Genomic DNA, 20,182 nt, shown 5'->3' on the forward strand with positions numbered 1-20,182 from the left:
GGGAAATAATCTCATCTTATTTAATTAATTTCACTCTTCAGTTTTACAGTACAGTATATTAACACCCCCCTCAGGCCTGATTACCAATGGTCTTCTTAGTCAGTTTACATACATATATGATATACAGGTGTCGAGTGTGTCACCTGTGAGCTTTCATGCTGGGCTCTCTGATTTTGTGACTACATACATAATTTACTCACCTACTATGTCACTGTGTCATTGTATGCTGTTGTCAGGCATACCTTACAGTTTCTGTGAAGTCTTGTGCACGTATCTGTTTGGGCTTTTCCAAATTGTGTAGCTGGCAAAATTAAAATGTCTTTTGGCTCATGAATTACAAAAGTAGGTGGTTTCAGTGCCAATGCTTTCAGTTGCTCTTTTTCAAAACGGCAACTCTCACTGAATTACATTCGCTGCCCACTTCATTACTGCAAACTGCTGTCAGAATGAACGCCCCTTCACGCCCAACTCTTTTTCTTGCTGAAATAAGTGACTGTTGCTAGACACTGTGGTCTTTAGCTTCCTTGTTGGCGTGAACTAGCCGTGACGCAAACGGCATCTATTGCAGCGACAACCTGTGTTCATCTCAGTATTAAAAATCCAATTCGATCTCAGGAGAAAGCGTAAATATTTTACAACGTTTCAATTTCATACGAATTTGTATTATGTGATTTGTAGGAAAAGCATGAACCTGCTCTCCTAAACCTAACAATCAGTGGGGCATGAAAAATACTAATGAAATCGTACAATATAAAATGGAAAAAGTTCAGCAAAATATGTAAAATAGTTAGAAATTGTCATGAGACTGAATCAGAAAGCACATCTGAATTGTTTGATAGTGCTATCAAAACTTTTCCTCTTCTGTAAAGAATCATACTTAGTTCATATGCTTTCCTATTCCATTGTTTTCTTGATATATGCTTTAGCTTGCTGTTATATATTCTAAAATACACTGTCTTTTTTGTGCCTACCAGGTGACCCATCTTTTTGATAATGGAGGCACAGTCTTCTTTGCTATCTTCATGGCAATATGGGGTGAGTCAAATTTTTTTTTTTTATTTCAACATTTCTCTTTCCACCTGCAGAAAGACAGACAGGTCAGCATTTGGTTTGAAATACAAATTAAGTAATTATAAAAGAGGCCTTCCTTCAGCAGGCAGAATAAGAATCTCTTTAGTCTGCTATAATAGGATGGACTCAAAAGCTCAAGAGAAGCAGCTGTAATCAATCACCGCTTTGTCCCACACTACAACAAATGATCTAATCAGGTCACAGTAGACTTCTCGCACAGCCCAAACATTTAAATATTTAAAAACTGCTTAGACTTACTCTTCTGAACCCGAGCAGTGATAAATAGATGTGTTGATGGATCCCTGGCGGCGATCACAGGTGAGTTAGTGATTGATAATTGTGGGCACATTATTAAGTCTAACTGACTGACTAAAGCCAATGAAACTCTTCCCAGGAGTGAAATAAAAGTAGAGTATTCTGTTTTGAATACAACTGTTGCTCCACCATAACAGTAGTTGACCTGAAAGGGAAAACAACCTATAAAAGTTTACACTAATGCCCACTTGTGGCAATGCTTATTAACTGTACACTAATTTCCCTTGTGGCAATCCTTATAATCTTGCTATGTTAAATTCCATAAAGCGTGAAGTTGAAATAGCATAGCTACAGTACATGTGCTTGCATTAACATATTTTGTATTTTTTGTGCTTGCTTCATCTGTGCAGGGTTTTGCAGGTGCAGACCTGTAGGTGACGTGTGGGATCTAAACAAAGCAACATATTAGTCACAGCCATATTTTTATCTGCTGGAAAAGGGCTATAAAAGCACTTCACAGTTAGGGTAGCTGCAATAAAGCTGTAGAGTTTAAGATGAAATTATAAGCTACTAATTACAGTAATCTCCTTAATTCATCAAACGTAATCGTAAACAGTGAACAGGAATTCATGAACTGGTCAAAAGAATGGCTTTAGTGAGGATGAAGAAGGATTGTTCTAAAACAACAAAACCACCATTCCATTGTCAAGAGAAACCAGACGAAATTTTTCTCCTAGGAAAAAAAAAATGCTTGCCTTAAATACGAAATAATTATAGGCCATGAACACCGACGTTCAGTTGTATTTATTTGCATGAACGTATGCCTGAAGTTATCGTTCTATGACTGTCTTTATTAGTTGATTCTAAATGGTCAAACACTGCAATTGATATTTTCACATACTGATGGCTAGCCTGGTCCTACCAGACTCTCGTACATTTCATTTGTACAGAGAGTCTGGCCACCCTCCATTGACAAGCGTTAACTTTACTTGAAGGCGAGTACTCTTTTGAAGTTTAAAACTATTGGATCTGCCCAGAGCCACTCTGATCTGCTGTAACCAATCGCTAATGTTTGGTCGTGACGTATGTCCAACAACTATCGGCTTAGCATCACTAGCGTTTGCCTTAGCCAACTCCTTCACCACTAACGGAGTGAGCTGGAAATTCAAACTTTTCCCGAAACCCCGTGGGGAGGAGGGCCACAACTTCATGGCCACTAACAAAACTCAGCAAAAACTATTCTTGCTTCGGCTTTAACTTCTGGATATTCAGCAGCGTTGCCACAACGGACCGAATGGCTTCGCTCACATCTTTCTTCGCCGCCATTACTGAACTACAACTCAAACTAGCGCGCGATATCAACGTCATCGTTCTCAGCAACTCCCTCTGTTCCCTGATTGGACCGGTTAAAATTTGGCCGGAGAAAACCAGCGAATATACCGCAAACCCAGACAACGTACTGAAGGAAAATGAAAAGTGAGCGGAAGTACGTAAGAGGGCTGCGCCAGGCTAACTGATGGCTACACTGTAGGGTATATTTGATCATTGTCTATGGCAGCAAAACAGTGCTACATTCATGTCTATCAAATCACTTAATGATCTCTTTTTTTCCATCCAAACCCATGCTAGAATATATGAGATTGGCACTATCTTTTGACTCAAAACGTCTAGGTTACATATGTAACCCCGGTTGCCTGAGAAGGGGAATGAGATGCTGTGTCATGGAGTTGGTTGGGCTATGGTTGGCGCTATGGGGAATGCCCTCAGCTTGACAGGGGTCTGAAAACATGTAACAAACACACCAGTTTATTGGCCAATGGCAGTTCATGACATAACAAGCGGAGTGCCTGTGAATATAAGAGGGTGCCTGCAAGACATGTCATCAACTCTTTTGTCTAAAGGAGATGTGGAGGCAAACCTGTTGCATGGCAGCAAGATGTAACAATGCATTCCTCTTCTCAGTGGATATGCACAAACATAGTGGACATAACATAGATTGTTGCTACAGATCACTTATCTGGAGTCAGGGTGCAAATTGCGACTCGTAGACTAGCCAATCCCTAAACCTAATGTTTTTCTCTAATAGCAAGAGAAGGTATCTATGCTCTTTTGCAAGGGAAGTCCCGACCTTTACAACCTTGCTCTCTCTCCTGTAGGGCAGGCAAAAGGCCTTAAAGGCCCCAAGAGCAAAAGTTCTAATGGCCCCACTTTATATTAGGTGGCTTTAACTACTATGTACTTACATAAAAAATAAGTACAATATATTTATTGTGTTCATATTGTATTGCAAAACACTTTATTGATATTGAGGTGGGATACGGGTAAAGTTAGGGACAGGTGTGGTGGTATTGGTAAGTTTAAGGGTAGAGTTAGGGACAGGTGTGGTGGGATGGGTAAGTTTAAGGGTAGGGTTAGAGACAGGTGTGGTGGGATGGGTAAGTTTAAGGGTAGGGTTAGAGACAGGTGTGGTGGGATGGGTAAGTTTAAGGGTAGGGTTAGAGACAGGTGTGGTGGGATGGGTAAGTTTAAGGGTAGGGTTAGAGACAGGTGTGGTGGGATGGGTAAGTTTAAGGGTAGGGTTAGGGACAGGTGTGGTGGGATGGGTAAGTTTAAGGGTAGGGTTAGAGACAGGTGTGGTGGGATGGGTAAGTTTAAGGGTAGGGTTAGGGACAGGTGTGGTGGTATGGGTAAGTTTAAGGGTAGGGTTAGGGACAGGTGTGGTAGGATGGGTAAGTTTAAGGGTAAGGTGTAAGGGAAGTGTCAACAGTGTAATTAAAATGTAACTACAGAAATGAATTACAGATGTAATTACATGCAGGGATTTTTTTGTGTAAGTACAATGTAAAAACATGTATGTACACAACAAGTGCATTCTTTGAAATTATTAATTTAATGTTAGTACATAGTAGTTAAGGCCATCAAATATAAAGTGGGTCCGTTCTAATAAAGTGAACAGTAAACTTTGGCAAATCCCTTAGGGAGTAGCATATCAAAGGGAATAATTCAACTATGACCTTCAATCTACCACTACTTCCGGGGAGGTCATAGTCTAAGGGGAGAGCACTCAACATTACTTGTTCTTCTCCAGTCACCACAAGGAGACTTGCACACATGCACAAATCTGATTATAGAGTGCTACCATTACAAGAGGGGAGATTACCAGGCAAACTGCCTCTACTTGCCAGGTTCTCAGAGCATGGATCACCTAGAGACTTTGCTCGATACCCAGCCATGAGGGAGCATAAGGCCTTATTCAAGACCCAACCATAGTTGGGGAGGGGACAAACAAAACTGAGGGAATTTTGTGGGTACCTAACACAAATCCATTCATCCTGTTCTACCCTAAGGAGTATCTTAAGAGCAGCTTAAGCTTAAGCATGTAAAGTTATAAAAACCTCAGTAATTAGCCATTCAGGCTGCAACCTTCACTATTGCTACCCTTCCAAGTGGGAGTTGAATCCTTACTCCTACCCAGGAAAGGAGAGGGAATGAGAGCAGAGAATAATGCAGTGTGCACATCACTCTTATCACCCAGACTCTAAACCCCCAAGGAAACCACAGTGGACCTTAGATTATACTTCAAGACCCCAAAATGACTGGGGGAGTACAGCCGAACCATGCCTCGAAAAAAAGCCACTCCACCTAAACCCATTAAAGCGAACAATTTTTACAATATTATGTGACATAACAAGGAAGGACACTTGTAGGCGATCTTCCTCTACTTAGTACTGTCAAACTAGGGCCATAGTCAAGCATCCATCCGAAGAGGAGCAATATCCTTGCTTCAAGACCCAACAATAGTTGGGGAGGGAGGTAAATGAAACAGACAAATAGTTCCATTCACTCTGCTCTACCCTAAGGGTAGGTGAGCAGCTTATCACAGGGAGGAAGCAAGGTGCTAAAACCTACAGTTATTAGCCTTCAGGCACCTTCAAAGTTTCTGTTCCTCCAAGGGGAAGCCTACATCCCTAGTTTTACCCATAAAATGGAAGAAAATGAAAGCAGGGCATAATGCAGTGTGCCCAGCAACTCTCTTCACCCAGGCTTTATCCACAAGGGAGCTCAGGTCCTGCTTAAATACCCCAATAATATTGGGTGAGAGCAGCTCATACACTGTCTAGAGTAAAGGTACTCCACTTAAAACCTGTTGTAGCTAGCGATTCGTCTTTACTAAAGCACCCATCCAAAGTGGAGTGATACCCCTACTTTAAGACCCAACAATAGTTGCAGAGGGATGTGCATGAAGTTCAGGGAGTATTGTAAGTACCCATCGTAATTTCATCCACCTTGTGCTACCCTAAGGGGTACTTGAGCAGCTTTCCAAAGGGAGCACACAGAATGCTAACTTTCTAACTTCAGCATTACAGGCTACAACCTTCAGTGTCACCCCTCTTCCATTTCTCACGCATTCTGAAAAGTGGTTGCACCTCGGCAGAGCAGCTAAAGAGTAAAGGGGTCGCATCATCCCACCACTGCCACTCCTTCAGTAAGATGCTGCCTCAGCAGTTCATGGTTAAAGGGTTAGTTCACCCAAAAATGAAAATTCTGTCATTAATTACTTACCCTCATGTCGTTCGACACCCGTAAGACCTCCGTTCATCTTCGGAACAGAAATGAAGATATTTTAGTTGAAATCTGATGGCTCTGAAAGGCCTCCATTGGCACAATTGCACTTTACACTCTCAAGACCCTTAAAAGGTACTAAAGACGTCGTTACAAAGTCCATCTCATTACAGTGGTTCTAAAATAACTTTATGAATCGGCGAGAATAGTTTTTGTGCGCAAAAAAACCCTAAATAACGACTTACATAGTGATGACGATTTCAAAACAAGGCATCATGAAGCTTCGAAGCGTTATGAATCAGTGAGCCTAAAAGTAAAAGACTAAAAGTAAAAGGGTTTCATCATCTCAGCATGACCACTTCTTCAATAAGCTGCTGCTTCAGCAGTTCACAGCTAAAACCTCCAGAAATACTTGAGGGAGAGCAACTAAAGCTGAAGGGGTCCCATATCGTAACCACTCCTCCAGTAAGCTGCTACTCCAGCAGTTAACACTTTCGATATTATTGGAGGGAGGGCAACCAAAAATGATCTCAACCAGAAAAATCTCATCATGACCACGGCTTCAATAGGCTGCTACCGGAGCAGTTCATTGCTACCCCCTCCAGTCAAACTGGAGGAAGGGCAACTTAAGCTGAAGGGGTTGCATCATCTCAGCGCAACCACTCCTTCAGTAGGCACTGCTAACACCTCTGGTCTGACCAGGTGGGCAAACTAAAAGTGAAGGGGTTGCATCAGCTCACCACGACCAATAAATATGCTGAAAAACAATAAAGAGGGTATTGCGTTCCATCTTTATTTTCTTTCACAATAACCACGTCCCTCATATGCAGGGTGTACCACCATACACCACCCTCCGTCTTTATCACTGCTAGGTGGTGTGTCTCATCTCCCCATATTCCTTACCATGTCAAGCGAAAATACATTTTAAACAAAATTGTTTCTTTTTTGCTTTTAGACAAACTGAATGAAGCGTGTTTAAACCGGAAACCATGATTTTCAATTAGACCAACATGAAAATGCACTTTAAATAACTGACACAGTCTTTTCACTTTTTTCAGTGTACAACATAACTGAGCGAGCAAAGGCATCATGACTCTGAGATCAGGACACCGCTTAACATAACCATGCCATGCTTTGACCTCCACATAAATCATTACAGATGACATTACGGAAGGGCAATTCATTTGCACAGTTACCAGGTAGAAGGGGAAAAAAAATGTATGCTGCAAATTATGAGGAAAAAAAGAAAGCAATCCATATATGCATTGGTACAGTTCAAGGAGGCTAATAATCCCTGCAGGAAGCTTAGAATTTTTCCATTTATCTCAATGGATGTTGCTCGGCTAATGAATGACAATTGATTCTCTACGTGTGGAATTGATTTGCTTTTATTAGATACTATGTTACTCTCCCCACTGCAGAGACCTTATAACAGTGTTTATGAAACAAAAATTGTGCCCCATAGTGATTTGCTATGAGAAGCATCATCTGTAAATACAGGATGATCCTGTATTTTAGGGGATGGGTAGCAACCAAATTTTTATTTGGTGCTTCGCTTCACAGAAACCACTACTTTGGCGAGTGCTGACGAAAGTCATATTATTGTATTATTAGAACATGGGGACCAGACTGTTCCTGATTGAGAGACCCAGGGGGATCTGCAAGTCGAATTCCTGAAAGCTCAAATGTGAAGACAGCTTTCAGGATGAAGACCGGGCTTTAAAAATTAAACACTGTCTCTCTTCTCGGTCTCTCTATCTGTCTGTCTCTTCCCTTCCAGCTCTTTTGCTTTAAACAAAAGTGGGTCATGTGGTCCTTTGGTAGAAATGTGTGCCGTGGATTCAGAGCACAGATGGTTTTGTAATTTTTTTTAAAGTTAAATTTAACATGAAAACCTCACAGAACTGATCTTATTTTTACTTTGATTTATTTAGTATTCATTTTTAGTGCATACATCAGTTCCTAGGATACTGTGAAAAAGGAATGCTTATTATATTCTGTAAACTAGATTGAAACTGTCTACCAGTGAGATGAAAAAAAAGATTAAATGAATAGATCTAAGCTATAATTCTGAATGGATGAGCATTCAAAGCAGGCGTGAAATGTTAATGAACACATATTTCTGATAACATGTTCCATATTAAAGAGTTAGTTCACGCCAAAATGAAAAATATCCCATGATTTACTCACCCTCAAGCCACCTTAGGTTTATATGACTTTCTTCTTTCAGACGAACACAATCAGAGTTATATTAAAATGTGTCCTGGCTCTTCCAAGCTTTATAATGGCAGTCCAAAAAAGTGCATCCGTCCATAATAAACGTACATGGCTCCAGGGGTTTTATAAAGGCCTTCTGAAGCAAATCAATGGGTTTTTGTAAAGAAAATATTTAAAACTTTATAAAGTAAAATATCTAGCTTTTGAATACCGCCTTCCGTATTCAACTTATGAAAAAATCGTATCTGGCGTGACGATGACGTCAGACGTAGCGCAAGCGTTTTGAATTACAAGAGACGTTACACTGTCTTCATAAGTTGAATATGGAAGGCAGTCTGGCGGAAGATATTTTACTTTATAACGTGTTAAATATGGATATTTTTCTAACAAAACCCCATTGATTTGCTTCAGAAGGCCTTTATTAACCCCTGGAGCCGTGTGGAGCACTTTTATTATGGATGGATACACTTTTTTTTTGGTCTTCAAATTTTAGGCTGCCATTATAAAGCTTGGATTAGCCATGATATGTTTTAATATAACTCTGATTGTATTCGTATGAAAGAAGAAAATCATATACACCTAGGATCAAGGCCGTAACCATGTCTTGAACATTGGGGGGGACCAATTTTTAAATTTTTATAAAGCTTAAAGAAATAGAACAGTGAATGAAACTCTAGGTCTAATTGTAGTTGGGAAATAATAATTTTGGGACTATTTGCAAACAATATTTGCATTAATTTGTTTCAAATATATCATTAGTCCCGAGATTCTTTAGCCTAGAAATCTAGACGCACGCTAGCGGCAGCAAATCAAATTTGCAGCCAGGGCGTCTAGCAACTCTCCGTTGGCTTGCGAGCATGAAAAACCAAACTCTGGTCAGGCCAATCACATCGTGTATAGAGTCGGTGGGCGAGCTTAACATAATGTTGGCAAGTTGCGGCGGTTCCGCGTGCTACTTGTAAACAAAGAAGCTGGCGAACGGCGGTCTTTCAAATCGGCTTTGACTGCGACTCTGGAAGACTTGGAGTTCAGCTTTTCTTTGATAAAAGAACAAAGAACGGCACTTAAGTCATTCTTAAGAAAGGAAGATGTGTTCTGAGTTTTGCCGACCGGATACGGTGGAAGTTTAATCTATCAACTAGCTCCGCTTCACCGTCTTCATTGCTCTGGTTGGTTGTGGCGCTATCCATTGTGTGCAGAGGGAATTTGAAAGACAACCGTTTATCCCGCCCCTCGGATTGAGCCCTGCCAATGTTGAGTTCCCAGACCCAACATCTTGATGTGGGTCTGGCTTGTCAGGGTAGAGATTCTTCGCATTAGTGAATAAATACACATCTACTATTGACTTTTGTATTCCCTTGTGGTCTGGTGGTAGAATTTTTGTAAACCGTGTCAAAGGTTACAGGTTCTAATCCGCTTTCATATAGTTTTTTTTTCTTCTTCATTAAATCAAACATGTTCATCAATGATTATATATTAAGAGCAGGGAGACGTTTGGTGCATTTTGTTTTGTGATTTCACCGGAAAGAATAGAGTCTCTCTCAGCAACGGCATTAAGCGATAGATTGACGCACTCGTCTGTGTGCGAAGACTGTGCACGAGCCAAAAGAGAACGTAAACCCCGCCTACTTTGATTTGATTGGCCATCTCAATCATTTTGATATTGACGAGCGCTTTTAGACCGCTGAGGCAAACCAGACTAAAATGTAACTTTTAAACCTTTTTGTCCCCCTCAATGTCTATGGTTGTAAAACCAGCAAGAATTGTGGAATGGAGAAATGAAAGAATCAAATAGTACAGCTAGAAAGAAATCAATACTTTATTTTGCCATGTTTACGTGTGTTGGCACACAGGGCCAAAAGATTGCAAATGGGGAAAACTCATTTGAATACAGACAAAGAAAATACTCAAACCTGCAATTACCCAGTAAGAGCGTTGAAATATGACCCGGATGAAACCCTTTTGTTCTGTTTTTGACCCGGATGAAAATGAAATGCAAAAAAAACATTGAACTTTGGATCGTAAAATGTTTGGTTTCCCCTCAACATTGCAAAAATAAGAGACAATAAAAGAGATTCTCTCTCTCTCTTTCGCTCTTAGGATACATGTATAGTTGACACTTATAAATCCATCAACATGATGTAAAATACATCAACAACATATTTTAGACCCTTCAAACCTTTGGTCACAAAAACAGTAGGATTGAACGGGCTATAAATGTTTCAACAGTTAAACAAACGTCCTCAAGAGTGGATGTTTTTGACAGTAATTGACCTGAACAAAAAATCACCATATGGCAGAAGATTATGCAAACGCCCACACCAGAAATTGAGCGTGCATAGTTGAAGCAATCATATTCATGTATGTATATTGAGTATGTTCGGGAGTGGACCTCTGTTGTCCCTTTAATTTAAACACAGTGCCTTTGAATAGGACTGTCCTGTATTTCAAAGCTCTTTATTTTCTTATCTTTCCGCTTCTGTACCATCACAGCCACGGTATTCCTGGAGTTCTGGAAGAGGAGAAGAGCGGAGTTAACCTACGACTGGGATCTGATTGACTGGGAGGAGGAGGAGGTGAGCCCGCCTTCCTGTTCACAATGTGAAATTGTGATGCTTTATGTTATTATCTCTTTAGAAATATCATAATTGTTTGAGACCTGTTAAAATGACCATTAAGTTCATGAACAACTATAACTGGTGTGTGGCCAATCTATGTGCTGTCTGTTGTATTTCCTATAGTGTAAAATCCCTGTCATGGTGTGTTCTGTGAGTGTGCCTCCTATTGTATCATGTTGTGTTGTGCATGCTTAGCTCCCAATGGGAATACGACTTAAGGGTGTTCACACTGACAGCGATTAGCACTGACAAAACGTCTGGTTAACTTTAACATGCAAATGAGCAGCGACGTGATTCGGCGTCTACCAACGGGAGTATACGTCTCCTGTGAGACACTGTAGTCAAGTGTCAGTTGTTTTTGCTGCAACCAGGGCTATTTGGAAAAATGTGCCTGTAGCGACATTTCTGCAAAATGATATTACGCTGCATTGTGTGAAACTGTCGAAGTGAAATGTCCAGTGAGTGACGCTAAAAGTGTGTTGTTCTGACGCTAAAAGGTAAATTTTCTAGACCTGCACCTACACTAAACTCTACACTTCTGAAAGAAAGAAAACACGAGATAACACATTTTCTGATACAACCATGCAATTGTAGCTTCCACGAGTTTTTGAGGTCTTTTATGAAGTGTTGTGACTGGCGTTTCATGGGACTCCAGGTGATCTTACTACGTCAGAAATTTCGCATTTCAAAACGTTAAGGAAAAAAACTGTTTACTAACAGAAATTATTTCCAATATCTTATTGAAAACATAATCAATTTTAATTGAATTTAAGTTACTTTCTTTTTTAACTTAAAAAAACCCTGATTTCTTTATAGTATTGTTTGTCAATTGTGTTACTGTCAATTCTGTTACACACTGTCATCATTATGTTAACACAACAGTGTTACTCTACTTTGGTAACAGAGTTTGACGGTAACAGAATTGACCATTTTAAACTTTTTAGTCAAAAACTCCACTAGCTAGCTTAACCCTCTGGGGTTCATCATTTATGGGTCACACTCAGGACCTTCGGGTCAAAAATGATCCGGAGGGCGGGATTAGGATAAAAAAGATTTCAGTAAAATCAATGAAATATATTTTTGTTCAAATATATTTTTCCTTTTCTTTTTTGGTGTTTTGAGATAATTTTATGATGTATAATTAATATTTATGCAATAATTATGACCCATTTTTTCCCATTGAATATAATAAAAAAATTATATATATATATATATATATATATATATATATTTTTTTTTTTTTTTTTTTTTTTTTTATTATTATTTTTTTTTAATTAAAGCTGTATTTCATTTTAGAGTCAAGCCTAGGCCTCATGAAAGCAATTTTTTTAATGAGATCGGTGCCATCCGGTGGACACATTGAGCATTTTTATCACAATAGTGGATCTTGCGTTTTATTAAAAAAAAAAAACAATTCGTAGCTTCATCGGAATGCTCCGAATTGGGGACAGGATTTGAAAAGTCTAAGTGGTCGTAAATTTTTTTATTTTTATTTATATTTTATAATTATTTATATTTATATTTTTGCCAATTTCCTAAGTCCTGAGTGTGACTATTTTTTTTACGACCACTTAGACTTTTCAAATCCTGTCCCCATTTTTTTGGGTGTTCATATACCAAGTACCAATAAAGTCACAAAATTTCGGACCATTCCGATGAAGCTACGATTTTTAACATTTATAAAAAAACTAATTTGGGTCAGAAATGACCGAAGAACCCCAGAGGGTTAAATGCTAAGAGCACATGACACTAATGAAATCAAGGTTAAAAGACTTTGAAACAACCCACTGTGTGATCAGCGATCAATGCTGTTTACCTTTGATATTGTGGGAAAAAATTTTACGTTTTACAAAATAACTCTTGGTGTAAGAACTTTTTAGATTAAAATATTTTCTCAGAGAGAGCACACACAACTTGCGTTTTTGGAGTTGAGCAAAAATGTAGGTAGAGACATGTTTTTCCAATGAGCCTACGGTCCTGTGAGCAAAAACCCACTATAGCCAGTAGTACAATTACGGTATTTTCTCTTCCCATGATAAAATCTCAGTGTGAACAGCCTTTCTTAAATCACATTTCACACATCAGCATGTGCAGAGTGACAGTGAATTAATGTATTGAGCATTGTTTTTGTGAATTAATGTGTGTGATGCGTTTGAGGGAACTCCTCAAATAATCCAGAGATCCGAGCGATCAGATGTGGTTGATACTTGCTGTATGTCTGGTGTTTGCATTCGTTGCCCTGTAGAAATCTTTTTCGCTAGTTTCTGTATAACGGTGGTTCTCAAACTGGTTCATGCACCAGAAGCATTTTACAAACCTCTTTTCCACCAAGATGGTGATGATTCTTGTGCAAGGAGGTGGTGCTCATCCACCGAACGGTGACACGACAGATTATGAAGCTGTGATAGTCCCACTGGAAAAAATTATCGCGATTTTAACGGTAAAAGACTGTAAAAATGCTACCGTTAAAAACAGTTAACTGGTTAACAGAAAGTTTCCGGACTACATACAGTGAATAACTGTAATAGATCTAACCTTACATTTGAAGCTATTTTACAGTAAAATACTGTTAAATTTAAATTTAAAAAGAACAATGTAAATTGACATTCCCGGAATTCCCTGCGTGACACTTCACATTTGATGTATTTTCTTCTTTTTTTTTTAATCAGTTATGCACATTAGAGTTTTATATTACATCTAATGTTGTTAAATACATTTGTATTGCATTTTTTAAATTAAGATAATGGTGTTGCTGTGCACCTTCTCTATTTGAGTATTGTCCTCCTCACAGCTTTGATTCATCATGTGACTCTCATCTCCACTCATCTCCACTCCAATTTGTTTTTTTTAAGTAACAAATCCCTTTTCTTTTTTTTTTTTGGTCAAAAAAATATACAAAATCTGGCACAATCCTGAGGTTCCAAAGGTTAATCGCGATTAATCGCATCCAAAATAAAAGTTTGTGTTTACATAATATATGTGTGTGTACTCTGTTAATTATTATTTATATATAAATACACACACAAGCATGTGTATTTTTAAGAAAAAAAAATTATTTTTATATATAAAACATTTATATTTATATATATTATAGATTATATAAATGTATATACAGTATATACATGCAAATATGTCTTAAATATATACATGAATGTGTGTGTATTTATATATAAATAATAATTAACAGAATACACACACATATATTATGTAAACACAAACTTTTATTTTGGATGCGATTAATCGCGATTAATCTTTTGACAGTCCTAATTATAATCTACATTTTCAAATAAATATTCTTAAAGGTTTTACTTGCAAAAGTCATGAAATATCAAAAGTCATGAAATAGGTCGGCAGAGACATCCAGTGTAAGATATTCTAAGCTGAATTAACCCGACCGGTCTCACGGCAAATCGTACGTAAATTTACGAGGTGGCTAATTTGTACGAATTCGTACGTTTTTTTTTGCTAAATCCAATTTTTTGCAAGTTGCCCAATTCGTATGAATTCGTATTCCCCTAAGCCCGGCCCTAAACCTACCCGTCACTGGGGTTTAGACAAATTGTACAAATTCGTGAGGACGTACAAATTGGTCGTTATTGGAGTTATTTTTAATTTAAGTTGAAAGAATGTGAATAGATTATTATTTATTGATTAAATCTAGTAATTCAAAGGTGAAGAAAATAAAAAAATCTCCCAAATAAAATTGCATTTAAAAATAAAATGATGAAGCTTTGTGGACCAAAAAAAACCTTGGGTCATTTTGACCCACGAGTGACTAATTTGTTACAGTGCGAGGGATGGATGACTACTTTTTACTGCAGCCGTTTACTGTTGTTGTTAGTTTTAATTGATCATTGGTTCCTGGTTCCACACCAGATCAAGATTTTAGGGCCAATGTGGAACCAGCTTTCCCGGTGGAAATAGAATGGGAACTAGCACCAGAAGCAATGCTGGTGGAAAAGGGGCAGCTGGTGTGTTCCACACACTTACATTATTTGAAATAGATTTTCTTTTTCAAATTTGTAATCATTTTACAATTTTTTAATATGCATATTTCACCTAAAAATGAAGGTTCTGCCTTTATTGACCAACTCACCCTCATGTCGTTCTAACTCGTATGACTTTCGTTCTTTCACGGAACACAAAAGTGTAAATCTAAGAGCTACAACTGAGTAATGACTTACATTTTGGTCTGTTCTTCACGTAAGGTTATCAAATGACTTCAGAAGGCTTGACTTCATTGTAGCACACTAGCCTACACTACTTTTCTGATACTTTTATAGTGCTTTTTGTCTATTTTGGCGCTTGACAGTCGCAGATCACTATATGCATTCATTATATGAAAAAGAGCAACATGAACACTCTTCGAAACATCTTATTTTGTGTTCCAAGTAAGAAAGAAAGCATTGTGGGTTTGGAAAGATACAAGGCAGAGTAAACAATGAGAGAATTTTCATTTCGCTGGGCGAACAAACCCTATGTTTTTAATACGTCAACATTCTTACACTGAGAAGAAAGGGGGTGTCTCGGTGATACTTGGATGGTGTGATTCGATCAGACGTGATAATTGAAAAGTTTGAGAACTGCTGCTCTATACAGTCCCTTCTATATTTAACTGCCATATTGCAGATTGTACTAATAAATGTATCTCATGTTCAGGCTCTGAAGTGACTCATGTTAACTCATTCAGCTCATGTCAACAACTTCTGGATGACATCATCACTGGCCGTCATGCCCAGCCAAAGCAGATGATGATGCTGAACATCTGTGTGTGATGAGATGCATTCATGAAAGCTGTACAGAGATCTTCAAACGCATGTTTCATGATTAATATGATGTGTTTGTTCAAAAGGAGGAGCTACGGCCCCAGTTTGAAGCCAAATACTCCCGGAAGGAGAGAGTAAACCCTATCTCAGGGAAGCCAGAGCCCTTCCAGCCCTTCACAGACAAACTCAGCCGACTCATGGTGTCTGTTTCGGGAATCTTCTTCATGGTGAGATTCGGTGTTCAAAACATCCCTAAAGCTCAGAGTCAGAGCAGAGCTATTGTCACCCATCATGAAATACAGTTTTCTGGTATTCGGATTCTCAACAATTCCATAAAAAAATATTGGCTATAGTTTATTTTAAGGTGTCGTTAATGTGTAATTACACAAATACTGTAAGTCCTGAGTAATATGAATTAACAGTATGTTCTAAGGTTAAGGTAAGGTATGGTTTTTGGTTAATTGCTTGTATTATTCCTAATTTACTGTTATTACTATAGTAAGTACATGTAACGTGTAGGCACTAAAAAAAGTGTAACCACATTTTTTTTTAGCAATTGTTGAGGAAGAAGGAATGGACAACATTTTGAAATGAGTTCTTATTAAGTTTAATGCTCTTGGCATGTAAGAAAAAATGTAATAAAATAATTTAGTTTGTAATAAATTAAATTATATAATATATATATATATTAGGGCTGTCAAAAGATTAATCGCGATTAATCGCATCCAAAATAAAAGTTTGTGTTTACATAATATATGTGTGTGTCCTCTGTTAATTATTATTTATATATAAATACACACACATTCATGTATATATTTAAGACATATTTGCATGTATATACTGTATATACATTTATATAATCTATAATATATATAAATATAAATGTTTTATATATAAAAATAATATTTTTTTCTTAAATATATACATGCTTGTGTGTGTATTTATATATAAATAATAATTAACAGAGTACACACACATATATTATGTAAACACAAACTTTTATTTTGGATGCGATTAATCGCGATTAATCTTTTGACAGCCCTAATATATATATATATATATATATATATATATATATATATATATATATATATATATATATATATACACATATATATATAAATATAAAATATTTAATATTTATTATATAAAATGATTTATTTATATAAAACTATATTTATTTATTTAAGATTAAATTATAATAAATTATATTATAAATATTATAAAAAATTTGGTTTAACAAATTATTAAACAAGATTTTACAAATTTTAAAAAATTAGGTTTTGGTTTTGATGATGTTTATTATAATTCTTGTGTAATTGAGTGATTTAGAGGATTGTGTTGAGTGGGCACGACGCTGCTAGATTTGTGCCATGACTGGTGTTTTATGAGTTGATGTATTGTTTATTTTATTTATTTTTCACAACACTCTTAACAAAAAAAATGAAATTTACTTTTATTTATTAATGTTTTTGCACACATATTTTAAGTTACACATATGGAATTTCTATTTCTACTAAGTTGAAGTTTCAAATGCTTTTTACTCAAACAATATAAAAGTGAATTAAACCACACTTTTAAAGTGTATGCTTTACTCAGAAACATCTTAGTAAAGAACACAATAGAGATTGTGTAGACACCATATATCTACATAATAGTAAACTCAGTCTCCACCCGAACACCTGATCTCAATACTTGGTACTCAATACACAGTGACGTAACATTGGATGGATCGCTTTTGAGTGTGAATGTGTCATTTTGAGTACAACCCCAAATCAGAAAAAGTTGGGACAGTATGGAAAACGCAAATAAATAAAAAAAAGACGTGCTTTCTAAATTTACTTTGACTTGTATTTCATTGCAAACAATATGAACACAAAATATTTCATGTTTTGTCTGGTCAACTTCATGTCATTTGTAAATATGCATCCTTTCCTGTCATTCAGACCTGCAACACATTTAAAAAAAAGTTGGGACAGGAGCAATTTAGGGCTAGTAATGAGGTAAAATGGTTAAATAATGATGTGATTTGAAACAGGTGATGTCAACAGGTGATTGTAATTATGATTTGGTACAAAATTAGCATCCAAGAAAGGTCTAATCCTTTAGGAGCAAAGATGGGCCGAGGATCGCCAGTTTGCCAACAAATACGTGAGAAAATTATTGAAATGTTTAAAAACAATGTTCCTCAAAGAAAGATAGGAAGAGATTTGGATATTTCATATTCAACAGTGCATTACATAATTAAAAGATTCAAGGAATCTGGAGCAATTTCAGTGCGTAAAGGTCAAGGGCGCAAGCCTAAGCTGAACAACCGTGATCTCCGATCCCTCAGGCGGCACTGCATCAAGAATCGTCATTCATCTATAAGCGATATCACCACATGGGCTCAGGACTACTTTGGCAAACCTTTGTCAAGTACCACAATACGTAGTTACATCCACAAATGCCAGTTAAAACTGTACTGTGCCAAAAGGAAGCCCTATGTTAACAGTGTCCAGAAGCGCCGTCGACTTCTCTGGGCTCGGAGGCATCTGGGATGGACCATCACACAGTGGAAACGTGTACTGTGGTCAGATTAATCAGTATTTGAGGTATTTTTTGGGAGTAATGGACGCCGTGTGCTCCGGACCAAAGAAGAAAAGGATCATCCAGACTGTTACCAGCAACAAGTCCAAAAACCAGGGTCTGTCATGGTATGGGGTTGTGTCAGTGCCCTTGGCAAAGGTAACTTGCACTTCTGTGAAGGCACCATTAATGCTGAAAAGTACATAGAGATTTTGGAGCATAATATGCTGCCTTCAAGAAGACATCTTTTCCAGGGACGTCCATGCATATTTCAACAAGACAATGCAAAACCACATTCTGCACACATTACAAAGTCCTGGCTGCGGAGGAAGAGGGTACGGGTACTTGACTGGCCTGCCTGCAGTCCCGACCTGTCTCCAATATAGAATATGTGGCGCATTTTGAAGCGCAAAATGCGACAACGAAGACCCCGTACTGTTGCCCACCTTAAGACTTGTTTGCAGGAAGAATGGGACAAAATTACACCTGAAACACTTCATCACTTGGTGTCTTCAGTCCCTAAACGTCTTTTAAGTGTTGTGAAAAGGAATGGCAACATTACAAAGTGGTAAATGCTTTACTGTCCCAACTTTTTTTTAAATGTGTTGCAGGTCTGAATGACAGGAAAGGATGCATATTTACAAATGACATGAAGTTGACCAGACAAAACATGAAATATTTTGTGTTCATATTGTCTGCAATGAAATACAAGTCAAAGTAAATTTAGAAATCACTTTCTTTTTTTCTTTTTTTTCGTTTTCCATACTGTCCCAACTTTTTCTGATTTGGGGTTGTAGAAAATTAACTCCAAATGTCACAAAATGGCAAGTTACTAAACCTGACAACAAAAGCAACGATAAAACAGTGTAAATACAGATGGAAAACAGCGAAAAATCAACCTTTTTAATTATTCACGCCCCAGTGCATGATGGGAACACCAGTTGAGTAGTTGTTGATATTTACGCTTTCATTTCTATTGGATACTAATATAGAATTTACGGTAAACCTTTATTGTACAGGGTCCTTGTTACACGTGTTACATGTACTTACTATAGTAATAACAGTAAATTATGCATTATTACATGTAACTAACCCTCAACCAAACCCTTATGTATAATTACAAGCAACTAACCCTAAACTGAACCCTAACCTTCACCTTATAGTAAGTACATGTAGTTTATGTATATTACTCTTGTAACACTGTAACTGTTGTTACACTGTAATTACATAAAAGCCTACTTATGTTCACTACATCAGTGCAAAATGTTTTAATCAGGGGAAAATAATTACACTTAAAAGCGTCAGTTGTAAGCTATAAGCACCATATGTTACATATTTTATGCTTGTGCTCCCTCTATACAGTCAAAATAATGCAGATATTACAGAATGTCATGAAAATTTGGATTCCAGTATTTTCAGTTCACAACCCTTTTTTGTAGCCCTAAAGAAAATTTCAAATGAAAACAAATAAATTGATTATTGTTAGTGAAAATTAGCTCACATAAATAACTGTCTCCCTCTGGTGGTCTTGACTTAAAAGACAATGCAAATCAAAACCATACCATACATTTATAAACAAATATATCTCCATCTATTTATAATATTCCAGTTTGACACCTTGTTCTCTCCCAGATCTCTCTGGTTCTGACAGCCGTGTTTGCCGTGGTGGTGTTCCGGCTCATTGCCATGGAGAAGTTTGCCTCCTTCCAGTGGGAGTTTGTGAAGAAGAACTGGCAATTCGCCACCTCAGGCACTGGAGTCTGCATCAACTTTATGATCATCATGTCTCTGAATGTGGTAAGTGTTTTTTTTCTCTTGTCCTGGAGGCATCTTCCCACCAAGAGAGAAACAATAAAGTCCCCCAGAACTAAAATTGTCTAACCGTTTGTGCAAAATTCCACACAAAATGAGAAAAATGTATTTTTGGGGGGCTCTGTGAAAACATACTTTGATAACATGATTTGGACAGTCTGAGCAAAAAAAATATTACAAAATAAATCAATAAACTGGAAACACGTTGTGAAAATGTAAGCAGATATATTGTCACTCTCCTGAAATAGTACAAAGGGAGTAACATAAAGTATACCATGGAATATAGCACAGTAAAATCATAATAATACACTT

General features: G+C 37.4%; 1 protein-coding gene across 5 annotated transcripts in view; it reads left to right on the forward strand.

The window, feature by feature from the left end:
• The window catches only part of ano3 (anoctamin 3), a 168,676-nt gene that overhangs the window by 110,994 nt on the left and 37,500 nt on the right, over nucleotides 1-20,182 (forward strand). For all 5 annotated transcript variants that reach the window (XM_079809773.1, XM_079809774.1, XM_079809772.1 and 2 more), the window contains 4 exons: nucleotides 975-1,035; nucleotides 10,600-10,682; nucleotides 15,577-15,717; nucleotides 19,691-19,855. In XM_079809773.1, coding sequence (XP_079665899.1) covers nucleotides 975-1,035; nucleotides 10,600-10,682; nucleotides 15,577-15,717; nucleotides 19,691-19,855 — 450 coding nt within the window. The remainder of the gene's footprint in view (nucleotides 1-974; nucleotides 1,036-10,599; nucleotides 10,683-15,576; nucleotides 15,718-19,690; nucleotides 19,856-20,182) is intronic.

The sequence above is a fragment of the Gobio gobio genome (genome assembly GCF_949357685.1).
Source record: "Gobio gobio genome assembly, chromosome: 25".
Classification (NCBI taxonomy): Eukaryota; Metazoa; Chordata; class Actinopteri; order Cypriniformes; family Gobionidae; genus Gobio; species Gobio gobio.